This window comes from Eschrichtius robustus, chromosome 3 (genome assembly GCF_028021215.1).
Source record: "Eschrichtius robustus isolate mEscRob2 chromosome 3, mEscRob2.pri, whole genome shotgun sequence".
Classification (NCBI taxonomy): domain Eukaryota; kingdom Metazoa; phylum Chordata; class Mammalia; order Artiodactyla; family Eschrichtiidae; genus Eschrichtius; species Eschrichtius robustus.
This window is the reverse complement of record NC_090826.1, coordinates 62095057-62115309: the sequence shown is the minus strand read 5'-3', so window position 1 is coordinate 62115309 and position 20253 is coordinate 62095057. Positions and strand designations below refer to the sequence as shown.

Below are 20253 nucleotides of genomic sequence, written 5' to 3'. Positions count from 1 at the left end.
TCAGAACGACAGCCATAAGGAACATAAGCAAACAGTGCCGTGAAGTAACTGATTATACTCCCTTGATATTTCCTCCCCAGAGTCTAGCCAAATGAAGACCCTAACTAATCTTTTCTCAATTCTTTAGTAGCAAAATGAATCTTGGTTTTGGGAGATGGGGCACAAAAGGGATTTAATAGTCTAGGGAGTTGCTGAGTCCTCTGGAGAATGTAGCCATAGCAGAGACATGGGCGAATTGATTTAAGCCATAATGCTGAAGCTTGCAGGACAATGAAACTGTGAATTTTTATACATAACATATACTAATTGGTTAAAAATAAATGTATTGATGTGATGCAGAAAAATAGGCAATAACCATTGTGGGGTTTTAGCATAAATATTGATAGATTTGCAATATGAGACAGATGACTAAAAACGGTCATATCCTTGATATTTGATAACCTGTTTTCTTGTGTCAGAGTTGGAGGTCATTAGGTTTATTGCTCAAGTTAAAGTTTTTTATTATTTATTCAACTCAACGTTTTATTAATCTGATTAAAGTTTGAGTTTTGGATAAGCCAAATTCAGCTATTACATGAAATATAAATAATTCCCAGAGTAATCAAGCATGGTTGCTTATTTTAATCTGCATTTAACTACAGTGTATTTTATCTAAATTCAGATGCAAGTCACATAACATAATGCAAAGGAGTTCAACCTAAACTCTCAGGGGAACGCCATTTATTAGCATCTTCATGATTAAAGAAATACTTAGAACTAAGACTTGAACACATTAAAGAAGAAAAGCTAACTGCCATTTGAGCTATGAGCTTACATATCCCATATTGTGATCAGCACATTTCTTTCACAATAAACTTTGGGGTTACTTAGGGAGAAGTTATTATTTGGTTGGCATCTCGTTATAGCAGAATTCATATTTAGAGAGAGAATTTTTTGACGGGGCCACTGAAGGGGACTTAACAATCCCTGTATTGTGGGGATGTCACCCGAACTCCATTGACCTATGAACTATGTATTATATACCCAAGATACCACTATTAAAGTGCTATGTAGAACTCAAATATAAAATGAAGTATGTCCATATGGCCTTGCCTTTTGAGAAATTTAAAACAATTCCGTTTATTTGGGTAGACTCGTATGTATGGAAGCTGCTAGAGAGAACAACGCAAGAATATGGTTTCGGTTTTATAAATTCTACAACAATTTGGAGAGCAACATGTAGAGCAAGAGGCAGAGACAGAGAGAGAGGAGAGTCATTTAAGAAGCAGTAGAGTAGGAGAGATAGGACATAGGTCAGACTTAAATGAGGAGGGAAGGATCTGGTTCTCAGAGATAAAAGGGAATGGTGACCATTGGGGGAAGATTCAGGAAAAGAGTGAAGCAGAAGCGAGAATGTCAAGCATTGAAAACGGTAGAGCTATGCCAGCCTATCTGAGAGTAAGGGCCTCTGCTGGTAAGTCTGGAGAGAGAATGTTGAGTAGTCAGGGTGGAATCAGGTAAAACTGAATCCTATATGGAGGCCCAGAAAGGTTAAAGGACTTTCCAAAGCACATTAGTAAAGTGTGGCAAAGTTAAGACTCAACTTTAAATATGATCCTCAGTATTATACTGCGGGCTTTTTCTAGGTTTAACAGCAAGTCATCTGTCTGGGTTATATCTACAAAGTAGCAGTAAGTGTTGTTGACCCTGGACTCTGAACCATCCCACCACAGTTGTAGGATTAACTTTCATGAAAGTTACCCAATAATATCATCTGAAATGGCCTAGACATATTCTAGCCAACTTTTTAGAAATCATGAGTTTGTGTTTTTAATGGAATCGTTATATTTAATTCCCTTTACTTTTTCTTGACTTTAACAGTTGAGATACCATTGCTGTAGTGTGTTTACTTTTCTAAAATACAAGTCAATGTATGAATAGGACATGTGGCTATCTAAGCTTGGTTTGTTATATAGCACAACTAATCCCATGGGAACAGTCTACCACTGTCATATAACCTCTCTTCCCCAATATCTACTACTGTAAGGAAATATAATTGCACTATTATCATGTTATATGCTAACAGCAGCATGGTCAAAGCTGTCTATGTGTTGCCATGACAACCCCATCTAAGATAAAAATGGTATTCACAACACGTATTTACCTAGAGTTTATTTGTGTCCTTTAGGCTCTTCAGTGGCCAACAAGGAATTATTATTCAGAATTTTAGCACAAGATCCATTCTCACTGTTACCAACGTGACACAGGAGCACTTCGGCAACTATACTTGTGTGGCTGTCAACAAGCTAGGCACAACCAACGCGAGCCTGCCTCTCAACCGTAAGTAACACAGGGTTGCCAAAATGCTCCCAGGGCCTTTTGGCTCCTATCTATAGAGCTCAGCCTGATGTGACATGTTCCTTACACAATTTCCTTACACAGGAAATTTGGCCCCCAAATAATCTGGGTGTTGGAGAATTTTATAATCCCTATAGAATTCCATATGTGCTTAGAAAAATATCTTAGATCTGAGAAAAGGGAAAAATTACATAAATAATAGGATCCACTAAAAATGTCTTCTGACTGAAGACAGTTGGTTTGGTGGAATTTAGTTTTTGTTTTGTTTTGTTTTTAAAAATGTGTTATATTTCAGCATAGATTAATTTAGATTGAATTTACTCTTGGTTGGCTTCCTCTAGATATTTATCTTGAGATAGTGAGAATTTCAAACAAAATAAAATAGTAAGTAAATGATCATGGACAAAATATTTTATCCGTATAGATAATGTTTTTACTCAAAAGTGTATTTTGAAATACAACTTAAGGTTTTACTAAAATAGGTACTTTATTTCTAATGCGTCTTAGTTCCAAAGGACTAGAAATGAAAAAAGAAGAGCAAACACAAGGAGTAGTGGAAGGGAAAGAAATATATGTTAATGTTTTCTCCTACAATTAGTTTTAGTGCTTTTCAGAAGCTGAGTAACCAACAAATTGTTATAACCATAAAATATTCCTGATTTTTGAAGTGGAGTGTTTCTCAAAATGTTCACAGAAAACTATAGAGAATACACTGTCTTTTCAGTTCCACAAAGTTATCTGAACCATACTGATCTTTGATAATTTATATTTTTATAGTAACCTGACATATGTATATTTATGTTATCATCCTGTGTTAGTAAGCTGTCTCTGAAAAATGCAAATACTGTGAGTTCATCACACACATGATCATTTCTATTTTGCAGAAATGGGGAATGGGATATGTAATATCCCTACTGTTTAAAAACATACTATAATAAGAAGTTTCATGATTTATGAATTTTGAATTACCATGATTTAAGGAACTCTGTTGTTAAATAAAATATATCAGTTGGTTGTTAATAGAAAATAATCATTTGAAAATGATTTGTGCTGTATGTACTTTTAAAACATCACATCATTTATTATTCCAGCTTAATATTACGAAGTATTTCTTAGTATCCTGCACTCTGAAAGAAAAGCATTGCTTGCTGTGCAATAGCCAAAGTATGATATACTTGCTTAAGTTTCTTCCATGAGGATTATTTATTTTGTGTAATTATGAATAATATCATTGAAAATACTATACAGCAGTATGAATTCCAATTTAATGTAAATATTGATACTTCCTTTGGTATGTTATTAATATTTTAAATGGTTTAAATATTCTAGAACCTGAAGGAGTAAATGAATTAAACAAAATAAAGAAAAATTTAAGGCTTAATAACACATTAACTTTTGCTATTTAAATTTCTAAATCACACTCTGATTTTCAAAACCTAAGCATTAATGACTGTGACGAATTAGGAACAATTATCACTGATCTGTTTGCTTTACCCTGGCAACCTTAGTGCAGTCCTCTGGATATAATGCACTGCTGAAAAGGCTCCTAAATGTGGTATCTTCAGAATGGACTCTAATCGTCTTCCTTTGCCACTGGCTTTCTGTAGGTAGAAGTGCTAAGAATTACTAGTGCAATTTGATTAATTCGTTAAGAAAGACATGCAAATCTTGTCTGTAATTTTGAACACAGCCCTGAAGTTTGAAGAAATATCTGTATATTCAAAACTCTTGTATGACCTCAGCTGAAACTCTTATTGCACTAAGCATTTCTATTTTTTACGATAATTATTTTTGTATTGTTTTTATCTCTCCACCAAATTATATTTGTTGAGAAGACAGTATCAATATCTGATTAATCATTTTATCTCCCATATCGCTATGCACAGTGTCTACTATTTAATAGACAATTAGCAAATCTTTAGTGAATAAGTGAATTAGTTAAACATTGAATAAGTGATGGAATGTATCATGAATAAATGAATGAATGAACTGAGTTTTAGCTGTAGAATGTGTATTATAATCTCTAGCTATACAAGGCGATATCACAGTGATGACAGCACTTATTGTGAGCTTACTATAGAAGAGATCCTATTCTAATCTCTTCATATGGATTTGCTCCTTTAATACTCACACAATCCAAAAAGGTAAATGCTGTAATTCCCTTCTTACAGATAAGGAAAATAAGATGAAGAGAGTTAAAAGCTTGACCAAAGTCAAATGGTTAATAAGTGACAAAGCAAAAATCTGAATCCTGACAGTCTGGCTTCAGAGCCTCAGCTTTTAACTTCTATGTTTCACTGTCTCTCACTATGATAAACATAAAACCATCGATGGAGATAAATTTTATCATTTGCAACATATTTTGGAAAGATACACCTCTACATGTAACATGTTTGCCCTTCTTAGGGTTTTTATGAACTTAAATAATTTAGGGTGCTATTCTTCAATAGATAAAAACTCTTTTTTAATAAATGTTTAGAAATAAACAACATACACCAGATATAAAATTTAAGTAATATGAAATATGAATGGGGTTAATGTTTGACTGAAAAATTATTAAAAATGAGACTCAGAGACATTTAAACACACATTTTTATGGGATTTTAAAACTCCTTGGAATGGTACAGTTATCCAACACAGGCATTGTAAGTCTTCATTGAAATCTTCAGCTTTCTTAAAGTTCTTATGAAGCTAGTTGGAAAGAGCAACGTGTCCCTTAATAAGAATTCCTGTCGTATATTCACAAGGTCTGTGGATGGGAAGGTCTTCAACCTCTAAACTGATCCAAAACTAGTGGCCAGTCCTAAGCTGATCTAATATTAGCCTATGACCTGCTAAAGAATTTTTAAAAATCTGTTATTGACCATCAGCCCTTCCTATAGTCAAGGGAGTGTGTAAAACTAACTCGCCCATCTTCTAATCCAGGAGAAAAGAGTTAGGCTCCAAAGAGTCTGCCACATGTGTCCATGATGATATGTGGAACATGCCATGAGTAAAAAAAAAAATCATATTTTCATGATTTGTATCCATGAATAGTTAATATGCTCAAAGAGAAGGTAATCATAAATGTGAGTTTCCTAGTATAGTGCTTATACATAGCAAACACTCTATTGAGTGTTATCCACTGAGAATCAGGTCCCCATCCATAACTATTTAGGATAAATCCTGACTCTTTTACAATCTACTCCTGATTTGTAATAACCTACATTTTCCAGATCACCAAGAAAGTAAAAGGCAAGAAGTTGCAGTTTAGAGTCCTGCCATAATTAAGGCCATCCAAAAAGGAATGTAGCACTTTTTGGTGAATAAATGTGTGTGTGTGTGTGTGTGTGTGTGTGTGTGTTTCACATAAAGGGAGACAAGCAGGTCATAATGTGAACCACAGTTCTACCACATACAGTTTTGAGACTTTGAGTAAGTTACCTAAATGCCAAAGATTCAGTTACTTCACTTATAAAATGAGGGCAATAATAGCTCCCACCTACGGGATAAAAATTAAATGGGATGATGCATGTAAAGCACTTAACACTTAGCCTGGATCAAAGGAAGCATTGAATAAATGTTAGTCATTGTTATTATATCACATCCCCAAAGAACACTCAGTCCAATTGTTTTCAAAAACTATATATAGATGGCTGAACTTATTTGATGACTGACTGTCCAGTACTTACTGAGGGTTTAGAAAGTAAGTTGTCATTGGCAAGCCAGGGAGAAGGCATGCAAATTTGATATAATGTCCCAACTCTAGCTCATAACTTAACCTCATCCCATGCTCAGTGCATGAACCAGACTTTATGGCACTAATTCCAGGTTAAATATGATGTTCACAGCATAGAGGTTCAGACATCTAGGAGATTTAAAGAGTAAAGGCAGAAGTAAAACGATTGTTCTCTTATGAGGCTCTGATCATTTATTCAATAGCAATATTCATTCATCAAATATATATATTGACTGCCTACAATGTACAAAGCACTGTGCTGGATGTTGGAAAGAAAAGTATTCATAGAAAGGGAACTTCCTCAAAGAGTTCTCAAGTGAATGAGCGGAGAGGTACAAGAAACAGATAACTGTAATGCAGTATAGTCAACAGTAGCATACAAGGGCAGAGAAGAGCCTCTTAATCCAGTTTGAGGGCCATGAAATGACTGTCATCTAGAGTAGGTATATCACCACATGAATTATAACTAAGCTACAACTCAAAATATTATTTTATCCATCATTGTCTTATTTTCAAAGGCAGAACTTTGCAGAGTACATTCAACAACAATCATGAGCACAATGTAGTGGCACAGATGAAAGAATGATATACTCAGTCTTGATGACTCAGGGCAAGCTATAGAGGAGACCCTTGAAATAAGGATGTGATTGGGTTGAGCCTGGGTGTGGGAATGGGAGAAAGAAAAATACTCCTTTATGGAACAGCTCATGTAAAGACATGGCAGTATGAAGCAATCTGATACATTTGAAGACACGGTAGTATTTTAATATGGTTAGAGTAAAAGGTGGGAGAAGATGAGGCTGGACAAGTTGGTGGACTTAGGACAGAAAGGACTGCAGATGAGTTTGGACTTTATCCTTCTGGTTTTAAAGAGCCACTGAAGCATTTTAATAAAGGAAGGACATAAACAGATTTAGTTTCTGAAACACTTTCTTAGGCAATGTGGAGGGCTAAACCCAGGTATTAGACTTATAAGAAGATAACGGCACAAAAAGAGTAACAGAGATGGGAGAGATAATTAGGACAGAGCAGTTGATGACCAAATCTGAAGAGAATGGGAAGGAAATTGTGGGAATTTAGATAACTGCCAAAGTTTAGTTTGGGAGACATTAACCAGGCTAGAACATAACAGGAGGATTAGCCATTTTATATTTGGGGAGAAGGTGGAGATTGAAAAAGAGAAATGTTTTTAACTTCAGACACACTCAGTTGGAGGCAATGTACAATAGGTAGCTGTACTTTATAAAGTCCAGAATGGAGATATGATCTGGAAGCTCTTAGCATGGACGTGGTAGTTTCCACTCTGGGAGTAAATACGATTTCTCATGAAGTCCATGTGGAGTGAAAAGATGAGCAAAGACTGAAATCCAAGTAAAATCAGCATTGAGGAGTGAGGAGAGAAAGAGAAGCATCCTGTAGAAGCATGTGGATTCGGGGTGGATGGAGATGCCAGAGGAGGACCAGTGCCACGGAAGCCATGGGAGTAGACCTGTCCGCAAGAGAGAGGGTCAGCAGTGTCCAATGCTACATCGGGCCAGAGAAAGTCTGAAAATCAGCCACTGTCTCTGACAATTGGCAGCTACTGGTGATCTTTGCCAAAGCAGTTTCTATAGAAAACTGGGAGTAGAAGCCAGATTAAGTTTAAATAAGTAGATTCAATTTAACAGGTTGATGAAGAAATAGAGACATGTGTACTAAATACTTTCTATAGGCTAGGCTCTGAAAAGAAGAACACAGGCTGATGATCTGCCGTGATGCCTCATCAGCTGGCCTGATGTGGGCTTCTTTTCTGATGAATAGGCCTAATGGTCAGGTGTATATCAACAACTCCCTGACCTGCAAAGATGCAGCACCCTAGTCTTTGGTGAACGATATTTCTCATGCTTTTGCTTTTTTGCAAGCCTCCCTCATTCTAGTTTCTTAGCCTCTTTTCCCACATCTTTCTCGGGTCCCAGAGAAGCAAGAAATGGCTTTGATTTAATATGAAGTCACCTTAAATTCTTTTGCCTTCCGTGGCCTATAGGCTTTAGACTGTAATTGTAAGAGGAGCTGTAATTCTAAGCAGAGGTGTCAGTAACTTCATCAATAGAATTACTTCAGGTAGAGAGTATATACTTTTTCAAGTAAGGGGAAAGCAAAATTTATGGAAAAAAAAAACTATAGGAGAGCTAGTATACAATGAATCCCTCATCCTCTAGATTACGTGTCCAGAAATTTCTGAAGTATGTCTGCATTATGAAAAGTCGCTTTGTGAGAGAGAGGTACAGAAAGAGACAGAGACAGAGAGAGAGAGGGAGAGAGAAAGAGAAAATATTCTGCAGATCACTGTAGATCAGCCTCAGGGAACAATGCTTTAACAAACTTAATAATGGATGACAGCGTGTCAACTATTCATAGCAAAATTCCTTATTAAGTAAAAAATTTGGGATTCAGAATTATTGGGGATTTTATTATTATTTTTCAATCGTGTTTTTTGCTTCCTGAACATGAGCAACTGAAAGAGATGATTCCTCTAAGTCTTCTCCTTAAAGAATGTGAACTGAATAGTCCCATCCTGCCATCTATGGGTCCAGTTCATCAAATGTACATCATCATTTGATCAGTAATTTAGTAACCAGTAAAAGTCATTTTCATAAGTAAAACACGTATATGCTTTGTTTCCTACTTTCTCATTATAGGACACATATTATAAGACTCAATCTAAAGGGAAATAAGGAAAGATAATTACTTAAGAAGGAAGAAATCTTAGAACTCTATATAAACAATATACTTAACATTTATATAGCTTTGGTTTAATACAGTCTTCTCACGAGACCTAATATGTGAAAATATTTGGAACAACTCAAGCTTTAATATTAACAAAATCTTTTCTTACAGTCTCAAATAGGTAACAATAATATTGCTACAACGCATGGTTGCCAAACCACTCTTTAATATGTTTCCTAAAGGTGGTGTCAAATATTTTGCTAGAACATAGGTCCTAATGATGCTACAGGGACTTCTCTCCTTTTCTTGTGAGTGTGGGGTGTGTGTGTGCACACATGTGCATGCACCTGCATTTATTCAAATAACAAAGTATTTATTTGCCTCAGAAATATTACACATAAAATATTCAAAGGACTCACCAAAACTTTGTCTTTTCCCTCTCTTAGTAACGCTGTGGAGACAATAATGAAGTTCCAATTTTAAACGCTTTGTACAATCAAGGGTTATTTAACTTTCTGGAAAATCTCCTCTCATTTTAGAGAATATTTCTTCCCAGTCTATTGAATTTGATGGACACCTCCTCTTTGAGATTAAAAAAAGAAAAGTCAGTAGCTCTTATCCAAAGGGAAAATGAGAAGGACTGTCGGAGAAAGAATGTGTGTAGCATAACAGTTTTTCCCTGTTTAGATCTGACTGATGCAGGCAAACTTTATTTTTTGACTGATTTGTTGAATATGGAACCAGCTGTGCCCTTGCAAGTAATATTTCAGCTCTCTGCTTGCTTCAAATGTCCCCACATGCCACTAAGCAACTGTATGGGCTCTCTGTTACTTTTGCCTATTATAATGAACCCTGATTTCATGTGAAAGGTGATACCATGAATTTGAATGATTCATATTTTAGATTGAAATTGATCTCCCCTCCTGCAACTTAAAAGAGATAGGGTTTTCATTTTGGTTGAAAGAGGCAGCAATAAATTTAGACTTGATGATTATTAAAGACAGCGTGCTATGTGAGCCAACTTGCTTTATCCTCACAGCTTTATGATGTTAATGGAAACCCTCTTCTGGATGCTCTAGCAATAAATATTTGACAAAAATTAGGTTTGCAGATACAGGTAGATTTTGATATAGCTAAATCGGCCTATCAGATGGCACTCTACTAAAGTGAAATATACTTGCACGGTCATAATCATCACACAAATAATGGATGTATACACATTTGCTGAAATGGAGTTATGAGTACAGCCAGAGATTTTTTTGCTCCCTGACCTCATACCTAGATCCTAGGTGTATTCTCAAGAAGCTAGACACAAAATGGTCATTCATTGCCATACTTGAGAGATGATACCCAACAGTTTGGTACCTTATAGGATATTTGGTCCTGTACAAAACATCCACAAAAAAATTGGTCTACACTAAAAGGCCCTTAAAATTTGGTCCTGTTCAAAACGTCCATAAGTGTATTTGGTCCTTTCCAAATGGTATTGGACAGGACTAAATATCAAAGACCTTTTGGCATGTACCAGTGTCTCATGGACATTTTGGACAAGACCAAAATCTGCTAAACAGTTGAAGCAGTTAGAATAACCTTTAAAACCTGTGCTGCTCCAGTTCATCAAATTGCCGCTAGTGAAAACCAAAAACAGATGCTGACAGAGCTTTTGTTATCCGTGTCAAATGGCAGAACTCTGGAGCTAGAGTAGGTCTCAGATATAACCTAGTCAAATATTTTCAAACTTTTTAAAGCAACGGGTTCTTTTCTTTCCACAAATAAAACCTTATGCAAACCCTTAATATACAACAAAGATAAAATTGGAGTTCATTTGGTTGATTTGGAGGTAAACCTGGAAAATTCCATCTTTTTCCTTTATATCACAATGCATAGTGACCCAGAGGCCTGTCCAGAAAATTAGGTTTGAAAACTTCCAGTCTAGATCAATCCTTTTACTTTGTAGGTGAGGGGAACTGAGGCCCAAAGAAGGTGATTGAGAACCCAAAGTTGTACGTTGCCACAGCAGATCTAGAGCTAGAACTTAGTTTTCCTGCTCTTATTCCAGTGTTCTTTCCACTCTCTAGGCCAACCGCCAAAAGCTTTGGAATCAAACAGATCTGAGTTGAAACCACAATCCTGCATGCAAGATGTTAGACAGTTGTCTCAAACCCAATCTTTAAACCTTAGTTGTCTCACATATAAAATAGGGAAAATAACTTATTCTCATAGGGTTGTTGTGATGATTAATTGGGATAGGATATGTAAAATGTTGTATAAAGCACCTAATCCAGAGAAAGTGCTCATTAAATGTTAGTTTGCTTTTCTGTCCTCTCTGTTACATATAATCCAAATGTTGAAGAGTAAACCAATAGAGGCTTGGAGCTATATAACCTCAATAACTCTGTAACTTGATCTCACTAGATATCAGAGAACAGACTAGTTCTTGATTCTTTTATTAATGCACTTATGTATATTGCTGTGATATTGTCTTTTTTAATTAGAATTATTAATTAAATCAGCCATGCACATAAGCATTCACTTGTAATGATGAAAAAAAAAAGTGGTCAGGTTGATAGAGAGGGTTGTACAAAATTAATTACTCTACTGATGTGTTTCTCTCAGGTTAAGAGGCAATTTGACAGAGGCATCCTCAAGCTACTGAGACGGCATATACATTCATATAGCTGACAAGGGTCAGTAAATGCCAAAGGGAGAAGGGAGATTTGGTATTTGCTGTTGTCAGTGATCAGACTTGAAATGTAGCAGGCTTGTGGAAACTTGGTACCAAAAAGATCAAAAGATGTTTCAAATTTAACCACAAAATTTTATTAGGAGCTCTAGCCTAAGAGTCAGACAATTTAGTTTCTGGCCCTTACTTGGAGGGGTTCTTAAGCAAAGCACTTAACTCACTGGACTCAGTTTCCTCATTTATAAAATGAGGAGAATAGAATATCTAATCTCCAAGTTTTCTTTCATCTGTAATGCTTTAAGATTCTAAGAAATCTGTATATGTTTTTAAAAAGTAGTATTTATGTATGGATTGTTATTAAAAAGTTACACTTACTTCTTAACAAAGTAGAAATACTGACAATATTTTTCCCTTCTGTACATTTTTTGTCATTGAACTCGTAATTATTTTTTTATTGACAGAAAAAATTGTATTTTAATGTGTTTTTCTCTTTGGTGAGTTTCCACTGCTGGCCTAATCATTTTGTCATCTCTACAAATAATTTTACTCTCCAGGGAAATTTCCTTTATGTTCACAGTTTCAATTCTGTTGGCCAATAACCTGTGAAAAGGCACTAGAATAGACCTCCTTGCTTGCTATTTTATTTCACAAAGCTCTAACACTATAACAACTTAGGCCAAAATGTGACGCTATATATATGGGAGTTGTTGCTATTAAGACTTTGTAAAAATGAGAACATTCCAACATTTCCAGCCTAAAGAAAACATATTAGCAGCCTCTACCTTCAGCAGCTACTTCTCTAGTCTTTTCTCTGACAGAGCATACTGGAGGTCCTGTGAGAGATTCCCCTCCTATTACTTCTAAGAAGTATCTTAGAGAATATTTACCCAGCATGCACTGTTTTCCCTGAAGCTGTGCCTAGATTTAAAGCCTGATCTAATGGTTTGAGCACATTACATGGTAGCTGCCTGAGCTGCTCTCCCACCTCCACTTCTGCACTGTGATTCCTTTTTCTGAAAAATTTAAATGCTACCCCTAATATAAGATACAGGGTTATGTGTGAAGAAAATGATAATTATGAAGTGCCTAGTGCTATTATTATTAAACTTACCATTTCTCCTCAGGCAATGTGAAGCATGATTAATAGAGTACATCACCAAAAAGAAAAGTGAAATTAACTTTTTTTTTTTTTTTTTCTGTTTTGGTGTTCCAGATAACAGAAAAAAGGGGAAGACTTAATTGTGAAAGCAATGATATTTCAGTGGACTACCCTTTCTCTAAAGCACTGTAAATTCTGTTTTAATAGCCATAAAACTGCTTTGAGAGGGACTGAAAATCACATGTCCTCATTGAATGTGTCTATCCAGCATGGGCTAGATTTCCTTCCTTACAAATATAATTCAATTGGGATTTCTCTCCAGAGACAAAAATTAGGTGTCTGCCCAGTATATATTTAAGTAAGATTTGAATAAAGCAAGCAAGACTTTCTGGTATGTAAATGTTATATCATCTATGGCATGGGCAGACATTTTCAATAGGTAGGATTTTTCCAACTTTATCCTTTTTTTTTTAAAAAAAAAAAAAAGCTTTCTCTTTCGATAGTTTTAAGGCAAAGATGTACCTTGAGTTACCCAGCTCTAAAGTGTGGTATTAGATAATGGCATGCTCTTCAGTTTCCTTTGATTTTTTAAATCAATCTAGTTAGTGCATATGTGGAGCAGCCTAATTAGTGAGGCAGATCATAATTCTTGCCAAAGAACTATTAGAGTCACCACTCAGCCCACTTAGAAGGAATCACAGGTTTTCTAAAATACTTCGTAAGCACGATGTAGCAACATATTTTCCTAAAACTGGCAGGATAATAGCCTATGTTTTAAGAATGAGTGGTCATACCTGCATACCTGCAGGGAAATTTATACTTTCTTAAAAAAAAAAAATCATAACTTCTTGGGAGCACTGTAGTTTATGGTATAATAACATGCTTACCCAAACGTAGATAAGATCTATAATCAAACTATTTAACTGAGGAAACACATTTTTAGGAAGACTCGCATAAGCTATGGATGCACAACAACTCTTGCAGGCGTGACTCTACTGGAAAAAGATAAATTGAAAGTATTCACTTCTCTCACGCTAGCACATTGCCTGTTGGAGTCCTTATTTGCCATCCTTTCTTACACCCATTTTGCTTCGTACTTCAAACCACTTGTATTTCCCCCGCATCCCTCCTGCCAGCAGCACCTGAAAGAATGAGTCTCATAAGCCAAAGTATTCTTAGACTGCCACCTATCATTATCATAATAATCTTCCGTATATTATTTTTTTTTCTTGTTAGCATGCTCCCTGATTCTTTCTCCCTCTTAGTCTTATATAAATTTTTAAAAAGATAAAACAAAATAATGACTCATATTATTAGTGATAGGCTCTCATCTACTGTTTATTTTTTGCTTTCTGGATCATTCCCTCTTTTTTTTTTTTTTTCCTCTTCCTTTCTCTCATTGTTCCTCAACTCCGGGACTTAATCATCTCCAAAACAGATAGGTAGATAGATGCTTCTCTAACCAGGAATGTAGGTTCGAGATAGAACCAAACAGCCTCTGAATAGACAAGCTCAAAATTGCTTTTGAAAGCTTCATCACTGCAAATATAATCAAACTTAGCTTACCCCCAATTGATTTAAGTTGCAGCCTAAGGGCCAACCTTTGACCAGGGCAGCACTCACACTTGCATCGATTCTGCCTGCAATTGAATTAGGCAATTCTCTACACTTTCAGCTCTAGCCCTGGAGTGCAAATGGCCAATTTGAGAGGCAACTTGGTTGTGCTTGAAATTTGCAGGAAGATTTTCTCATATGTTCCTGGGAAAAGGCAGGCATACTTTAAAAAATATATTCTTAGTCATGGAATGGGCTGCCCAAAGGATATTTTATTTGTTTTTATGATGGTTTTGATTTGAGAAAACTTTGCTTCTCCCAGAGAATCTCTACTGACTTTAAAAAGATGAGTTTGTGTACCAAACTCATCAGTATGTGTACTAAAATTCAAGGGAAATGAAAATTAATGAGGAAAAATAAGGCAATATAATATTCTGCTATTATGTTTTATAATTTTAGAAGTAAAAATTAAAAAACAAACATGTTTACTGTGATGGAAGCAAATGAACCTTCTTCATAAGATTGTATGCTGTGACAACACCTCCCACCTTTCCTTTCTGAAATATTTTATAAGATTGGAATTAAGAAACCTTACAGATACTCTTCTAGGGCATAACGGACTTTTGTTATGCATTTTTATTTCTCATGTTTACCTCCTTGTACTGTATACTAATCATATATCATCTCCCCTACTCACAAAACTCCTTTTAGTTTTACATAAACCTTACTGTCTTTATGTATTTATTTTACATATTTATAATTATACAATAGATTCAATTTGTCACCTTGCAAAAACTTCCCCATATTTCTATTTAGGCTTATTAAATAATACTTTGGTGGCTTCACTATTTATATATTTAGTGGTGTGTTGGTCACTGAAAAGAATATGTATCACAAAATTTACAAATAAAAATAAAATATAGAATACACTTTATCATAAATTTCATATAACCAATTTCTTCTCATAGAATGCTATCATTGATTTTTGCCAAAATCTTGTATCTGTAGCCGACCTATGGTTGCAATTTAACCATGATTTGACAAATGGAGTTGTATACCCACTCTAAGTATTATTCTGACATGAAGATGGGTTGGTATTTATATTTATGATAAAGAGTAAGATGAAAGTAACTTTTTTGCTGAAACAGATAATAGTTTTGGACTCCTGAAAGAAAATTCTCTTAATTTTTTGCGCTATCCACAATGTAATGGCTAGACACAATATATTTTTATGTTTAATCTCCATTAACATTTCTCCATCATTTTCTTAAGTCTAGACAATCAACAACAACAACAAAAAATAAATCAACCCCTAATTTGGAGCACTTGCCAATTTCCATGGTGTCAATATTCTCATTATGGCAGATTTTAAGCTACCAAGTGATGTTACTGAACAGAGAGTTGGGAAAATATGTACAGTATGACACCATTATATAATATTGTTACAATAGATACATAATGGAAAAAAACTGAAGATCATAGATAATAATAAAAATGTAGTGACATACTTTTGAAATAATGAGTTTTGAGTAGTTATTACATCCATTTTTAATATAATTTAATTTTAACAATGGCCATGTTTAAAAAACTGCTTGCAAAATTCCTTCAAATTAAACAATTGGCTCTCATGACCTGGTACAAGCCAGTTTCAGCATGCCACTATACCTGAGTAAATATAAAGGAAAATTTGGCTTCTCCATGTGCAAATGGCATGAGTCTAGGCAAATTACATAAGCTCTCTTATCTTCAATTTATCCTTGTAAAATGAAGTCAGTAATACCTTGCTCACATGAAGGTGGAAGTACTATCAGCCATCCGTATCTATGGGTTCTACATCCAAGGATTCAACCAACCATGAATCAAAAATTCATGTTATTTTTTAAATTCCAGAAAATTCCGAAAAAGCAAACCTTGAATTTGTCATGCGACCAGTAATAATTTACATAGCATTTACATTGTATTTGGTATTATAAGTAATCTAGAGATGACTTAAAGTATACAGGAGGATGTGTGTAGGTTATATGCAAGTACTGCACTATTTTATACAAGGGACTGGAGCATCTGTGGATTTCGGTATCGTGGGGAGTCCTGGATCCAATCCCCCACAGATACCAAGGGACAACTGTATCTTATGTTAAACAAGATATATGTAAAGCACTTGGTCTATGGTAGGGATTCATATATTAGTTGTCTTTCCTTTCCCTCTTATATAACTTCAATGACCCTCATTACATCTATAATTTCCTTAACTTCACTGTCTCATAGGGATGATTTGATTCAGTATCTCCAAATCCATATAGTGACCCTGATACAATGGGATTTTATTCTGTTTCTATGATAAGCTCATGTGTACCTGTATCTACACATGCAGCATTTCTCGTTTTCATTTGCTGCAACATAACGCATTTCCTCTTAAAACTGACTCTGTCACTATGCCTCATTCTCACCCCACACTAGTTTTTAAGCAACGTTTTAATCTAAAGTTGTGAGTTCTCAGGAAATGCTTATCTTGTAATGTTTTAATTCTCTGAAGCCAGAGAGAAAAATTATATTACCTAGTCATAAAAAGTTTTCAGTGTCTTGTATTTACATCACAGTAGGTTCCAGATCCAAAGTTATCTCTCCTTATCTCTCCTCCAACCTGGCCAGAGTCAGGGGAGGAGGAATACATATTTTAAATTGCTTTGAAGTGGGTGGAATCAGTTCCCTTCCATATCAGCACACCCCACCCCAAAAAAGTCTTAAAATTGTTTTGTTTTCTCATTGTTACCTGTTTAAAGCAAGAAGACTGTAGTTTGTAGGCTGCATACTTTGGGACATAAGATTAACCAGTAATGCCATAATTTTAAAACTTTAGTATTTATTCACTTATCAATCCATTGGCCATCTAAATGCCTAGTCCCATGCTGTGTTGGGAATACAGAGGTGAGCTAATAAGACTCCTATTGATTCCTAACCTTTTGAAGACGGCTATTTTTGAAGGGGAAGCTGGGGACACAGGCAGCTACCACAGAATGCGGTCAATTTCTAGAGGTAAGTGAGAGAATGACAAAAATGAATGAATAAAAGAAATCCCATATGGCTGGAGCACAGAGGACAATTAAAGGAAAAGTAGACACACATGAGGATGGAAACAAAGGCAGATGCTAGCTTGTGAATGGCCTTGTAAGCAAATGCTACCTTCTTTAGCATGTTATAGAAATGTCATTGGTCAAAAACTTTTTTTTTTTCATATACTACTGATAGCTTTTAAAATGTGAGTGACAAAAAAGACAAATACTTATTCCTGGATTATAGTGATACTTTGGTTCTTAAGATGTCTCACAATGTATGTGAAACAACCTCAGTTGCTAAGATAAAGACAACTTTTGGTCTGAGCATTAATCCCTCTGCCACTATTGGCACTCTTCAGATACATACACTACTTATTTACCACCTCCTCATATGTTTCTAGAAAACCATATATATTTGTGCCAATTTTACTTAAAGGAAGAGCAATTACTTCACTCCGTTGATCTATTATGCTGATCAAATAATAAAATAATTAGTACTTAACCATTTAATGAGGTGTTTAACCTTTTTCTAATATATCCTTCCCTAACTTTTTTTTTCTAGCACACTGTTAATCTGTTCAATAATGCATACTATAATTGTTCGGTCTAATCTCTTTTTCCTTCCAATTATACAGGATGTTGCAAAAAAGGTCTCCAAAGATACTTTGGAGCAAAATCTTTATCACTGAATAATGCATTAAAGTTAAATACTCTCAGCCCTGAAGTAACCCATAGAGAACTTGCCTATATATATATATATTTTTTTTTAATTAATTAATTTATTTATTTATTTTTGGCTGTGTTGGGTCTTCGTTTCTGTGCAAGGGCTTTCTCCAGTTGTGGCGAGCAGGGGCCTCTCCCGTTGCGGAGCACAGGCTCCAGACGAGCAGGCTCAGTGGCTGTGGTTCACGGGCCTAGCCGCTCCGCGGCATGTGGGATCTTCCCGGACTGGGGCACGAACCCGTGTCCCCTGCATTGGCAGGCGGATTCCTAACCACTGTGCCACCAGGGAAGCCCCCGTATATATGTTTATAACACCTTATCTTCTGATTATAGAATCACTTGACTAGTAATATCATGGTAACAGCTGATAGGTAAACACTAAAAGTGATTTCCATGTCCTGAAAAACAGCCCATAAAGATAGTTTTACCAATTAAGTGACAGTCTGTTCTAGCCAATGAAACCAGGTGAGAGCTGAGATAGTTTAGCATAAATCCAGCCTCACTATTAATCAGCAAGTAAATATAAATGCCTATGTATACCACACTCTCTTAACGGCTGGAGGGTAAAGGTGTGGAGAAAGAGAAGTGTTAGGACAGAAGTATAGCATTCTGTTCAGTGTGGCTGGTGTGAGATCAGACTTAGTATCTAGGCTCCCTTAGAGAGTGAGGAAAGGCAAAATGTAATGCAGAGCTATATCTAGATAAGATAATCATGGCTTTGAGAGGGTGAGTATCAGAGCACTGGAAAAAAAAAAAAAAAAATAGCTCCAAGCAAGTATTCTGCTGATGGTGATTCAGAATCATTATCTTCAAATACAAAGGACAACTTTATTATCTTTTGAGATTTACAATAGCTGAATTCAGTGTGAGATGGGCCTAACTTTTAACAATTTTGAAAAATGCTACATTATATTGTTGTTGTTACTGTTGTTATTGATAGACGAAAGTGCAGCAAAGTGACAAGCTTAGACAGAGAACAATTTCAGGCTGGAAATTGGGCTAATTACCGCTTAGATGGAAAGCAAAAAAAATTTGGAACTTATTAAAATGTATGGAAATGATTCTTTTAACAATGCATGTGTGTTCGTGTGTGTAGAAAGCTATACTAAAAATCACCTATTATTGATTTCATTTCTTCATGACCAGCAGTATGTGTATTGTTTATAACCTACCCATTCTAGAAGACCAGCAGCCACACAGTCATTTAAGTACTTGTTTATGTTTGGCACTTCAAAGGAGCTTGGTTGTTCCTCCAGCATTGTTGATAGCTTAGTGATGTTGCAGCCATGCCATAGGCTTCTTCATAGGTGATCCTTTAAAGCAATACAATTCTGACACTTGTTATTTAAAATGACCTTTGAAAATGAAATGTCTAAAACAAAGGTCTAGAAGCAAAAGCAAATTATTTCATCTACATTCTACTTTACCCTAAAATTCTGTTGAACCAGAGTGCTTAGAGACCTTCCATCAGAAGGGCAGTATTTCAAAAACTAACTTCTCACTTTTTGTTCATTACTATTAAAATCCTGTGAGACCTGTAAAGAGCAAACACAAAATTTTTAAATCTGTCAATAACTTGCTAGATAATTTTTCTAAAGCATCTGTGCTAGTTAAGATTAAGAACAGTTGTAAGTGACAAAATCCAAAATAATGACTTAAAAAAAATGGTTTTCTTTCTCTTTCACATGGAAGCCTGCAATAGACAATCCAGGACTAGAATGGCATCATAATATCCAGGACATAGCCTCCTTGCGTGATTTTGTTCCGCTTCATAGCACCCATGCCCAAGTTACCCGGTGGTCGGAGGTGTCCCCTCCAGTTCACAGCAACATCTCTGTACTTCAGGCTGTAGGAAAAATAAAGGAAAGGAGAAGGGCCCCCTCTTTTCTTTTACAAATACTTCCACAAATCTGTACACACTACTTACACTTTTTTTGCATGTAAAAGTGTTTATATTTTTACACTTTTAATAAAAAATACATATTTAAGGTATACAACATGATGATTTTGTATATATAGTGAAATGATTCCTACAGTCAATCTAATTATTATATCTTTTTCTCACATAGTTACCATTTTTTGGGTGTGGGAGGAGAGAACCTGAAACCTACTGTCATAGCAGATTTCCAGTATTCAACATGAGATTATTAACTACAGTAATCATGCTGTACGGTAGATCTCTCGACATTCACCTTACATAACTGCAACTTTGTACCCTTTGACCAGCATCTCCCTATTTCCCCCACCTCCCCGCTCCTGGTAACCACCATTCTGATCTCTGCTTCTGTGTATTTGACTTTTTAAAATTCCACATATAGGTGGGATCATACCATTTTTTTTTCTTTCTACCTGCTTATTTCACTTAGCATACTATTCTTGT

The 20253-nt window shown here is 35.5% G+C and overlaps 1 protein-coding gene across 1 annotated transcript in view; it reads left to right on the top strand.

The window, feature by feature from the left end:
• Positions 1-20253, top strand: part of NEGR1 (neuronal growth regulator 1) — an 897928-nt gene that overhangs the window by 721710 nt on the left and 155965 nt on the right. The window contains exon 6 of the mRNA XM_068538018.1: positions 2168-2319. Within this exon, the coding sequence (XP_068394119.1) occupies positions 2168-2319 (152 nt within the window). The remainder of the gene's footprint in view (positions 1-2167; positions 2320-20253) is intronic.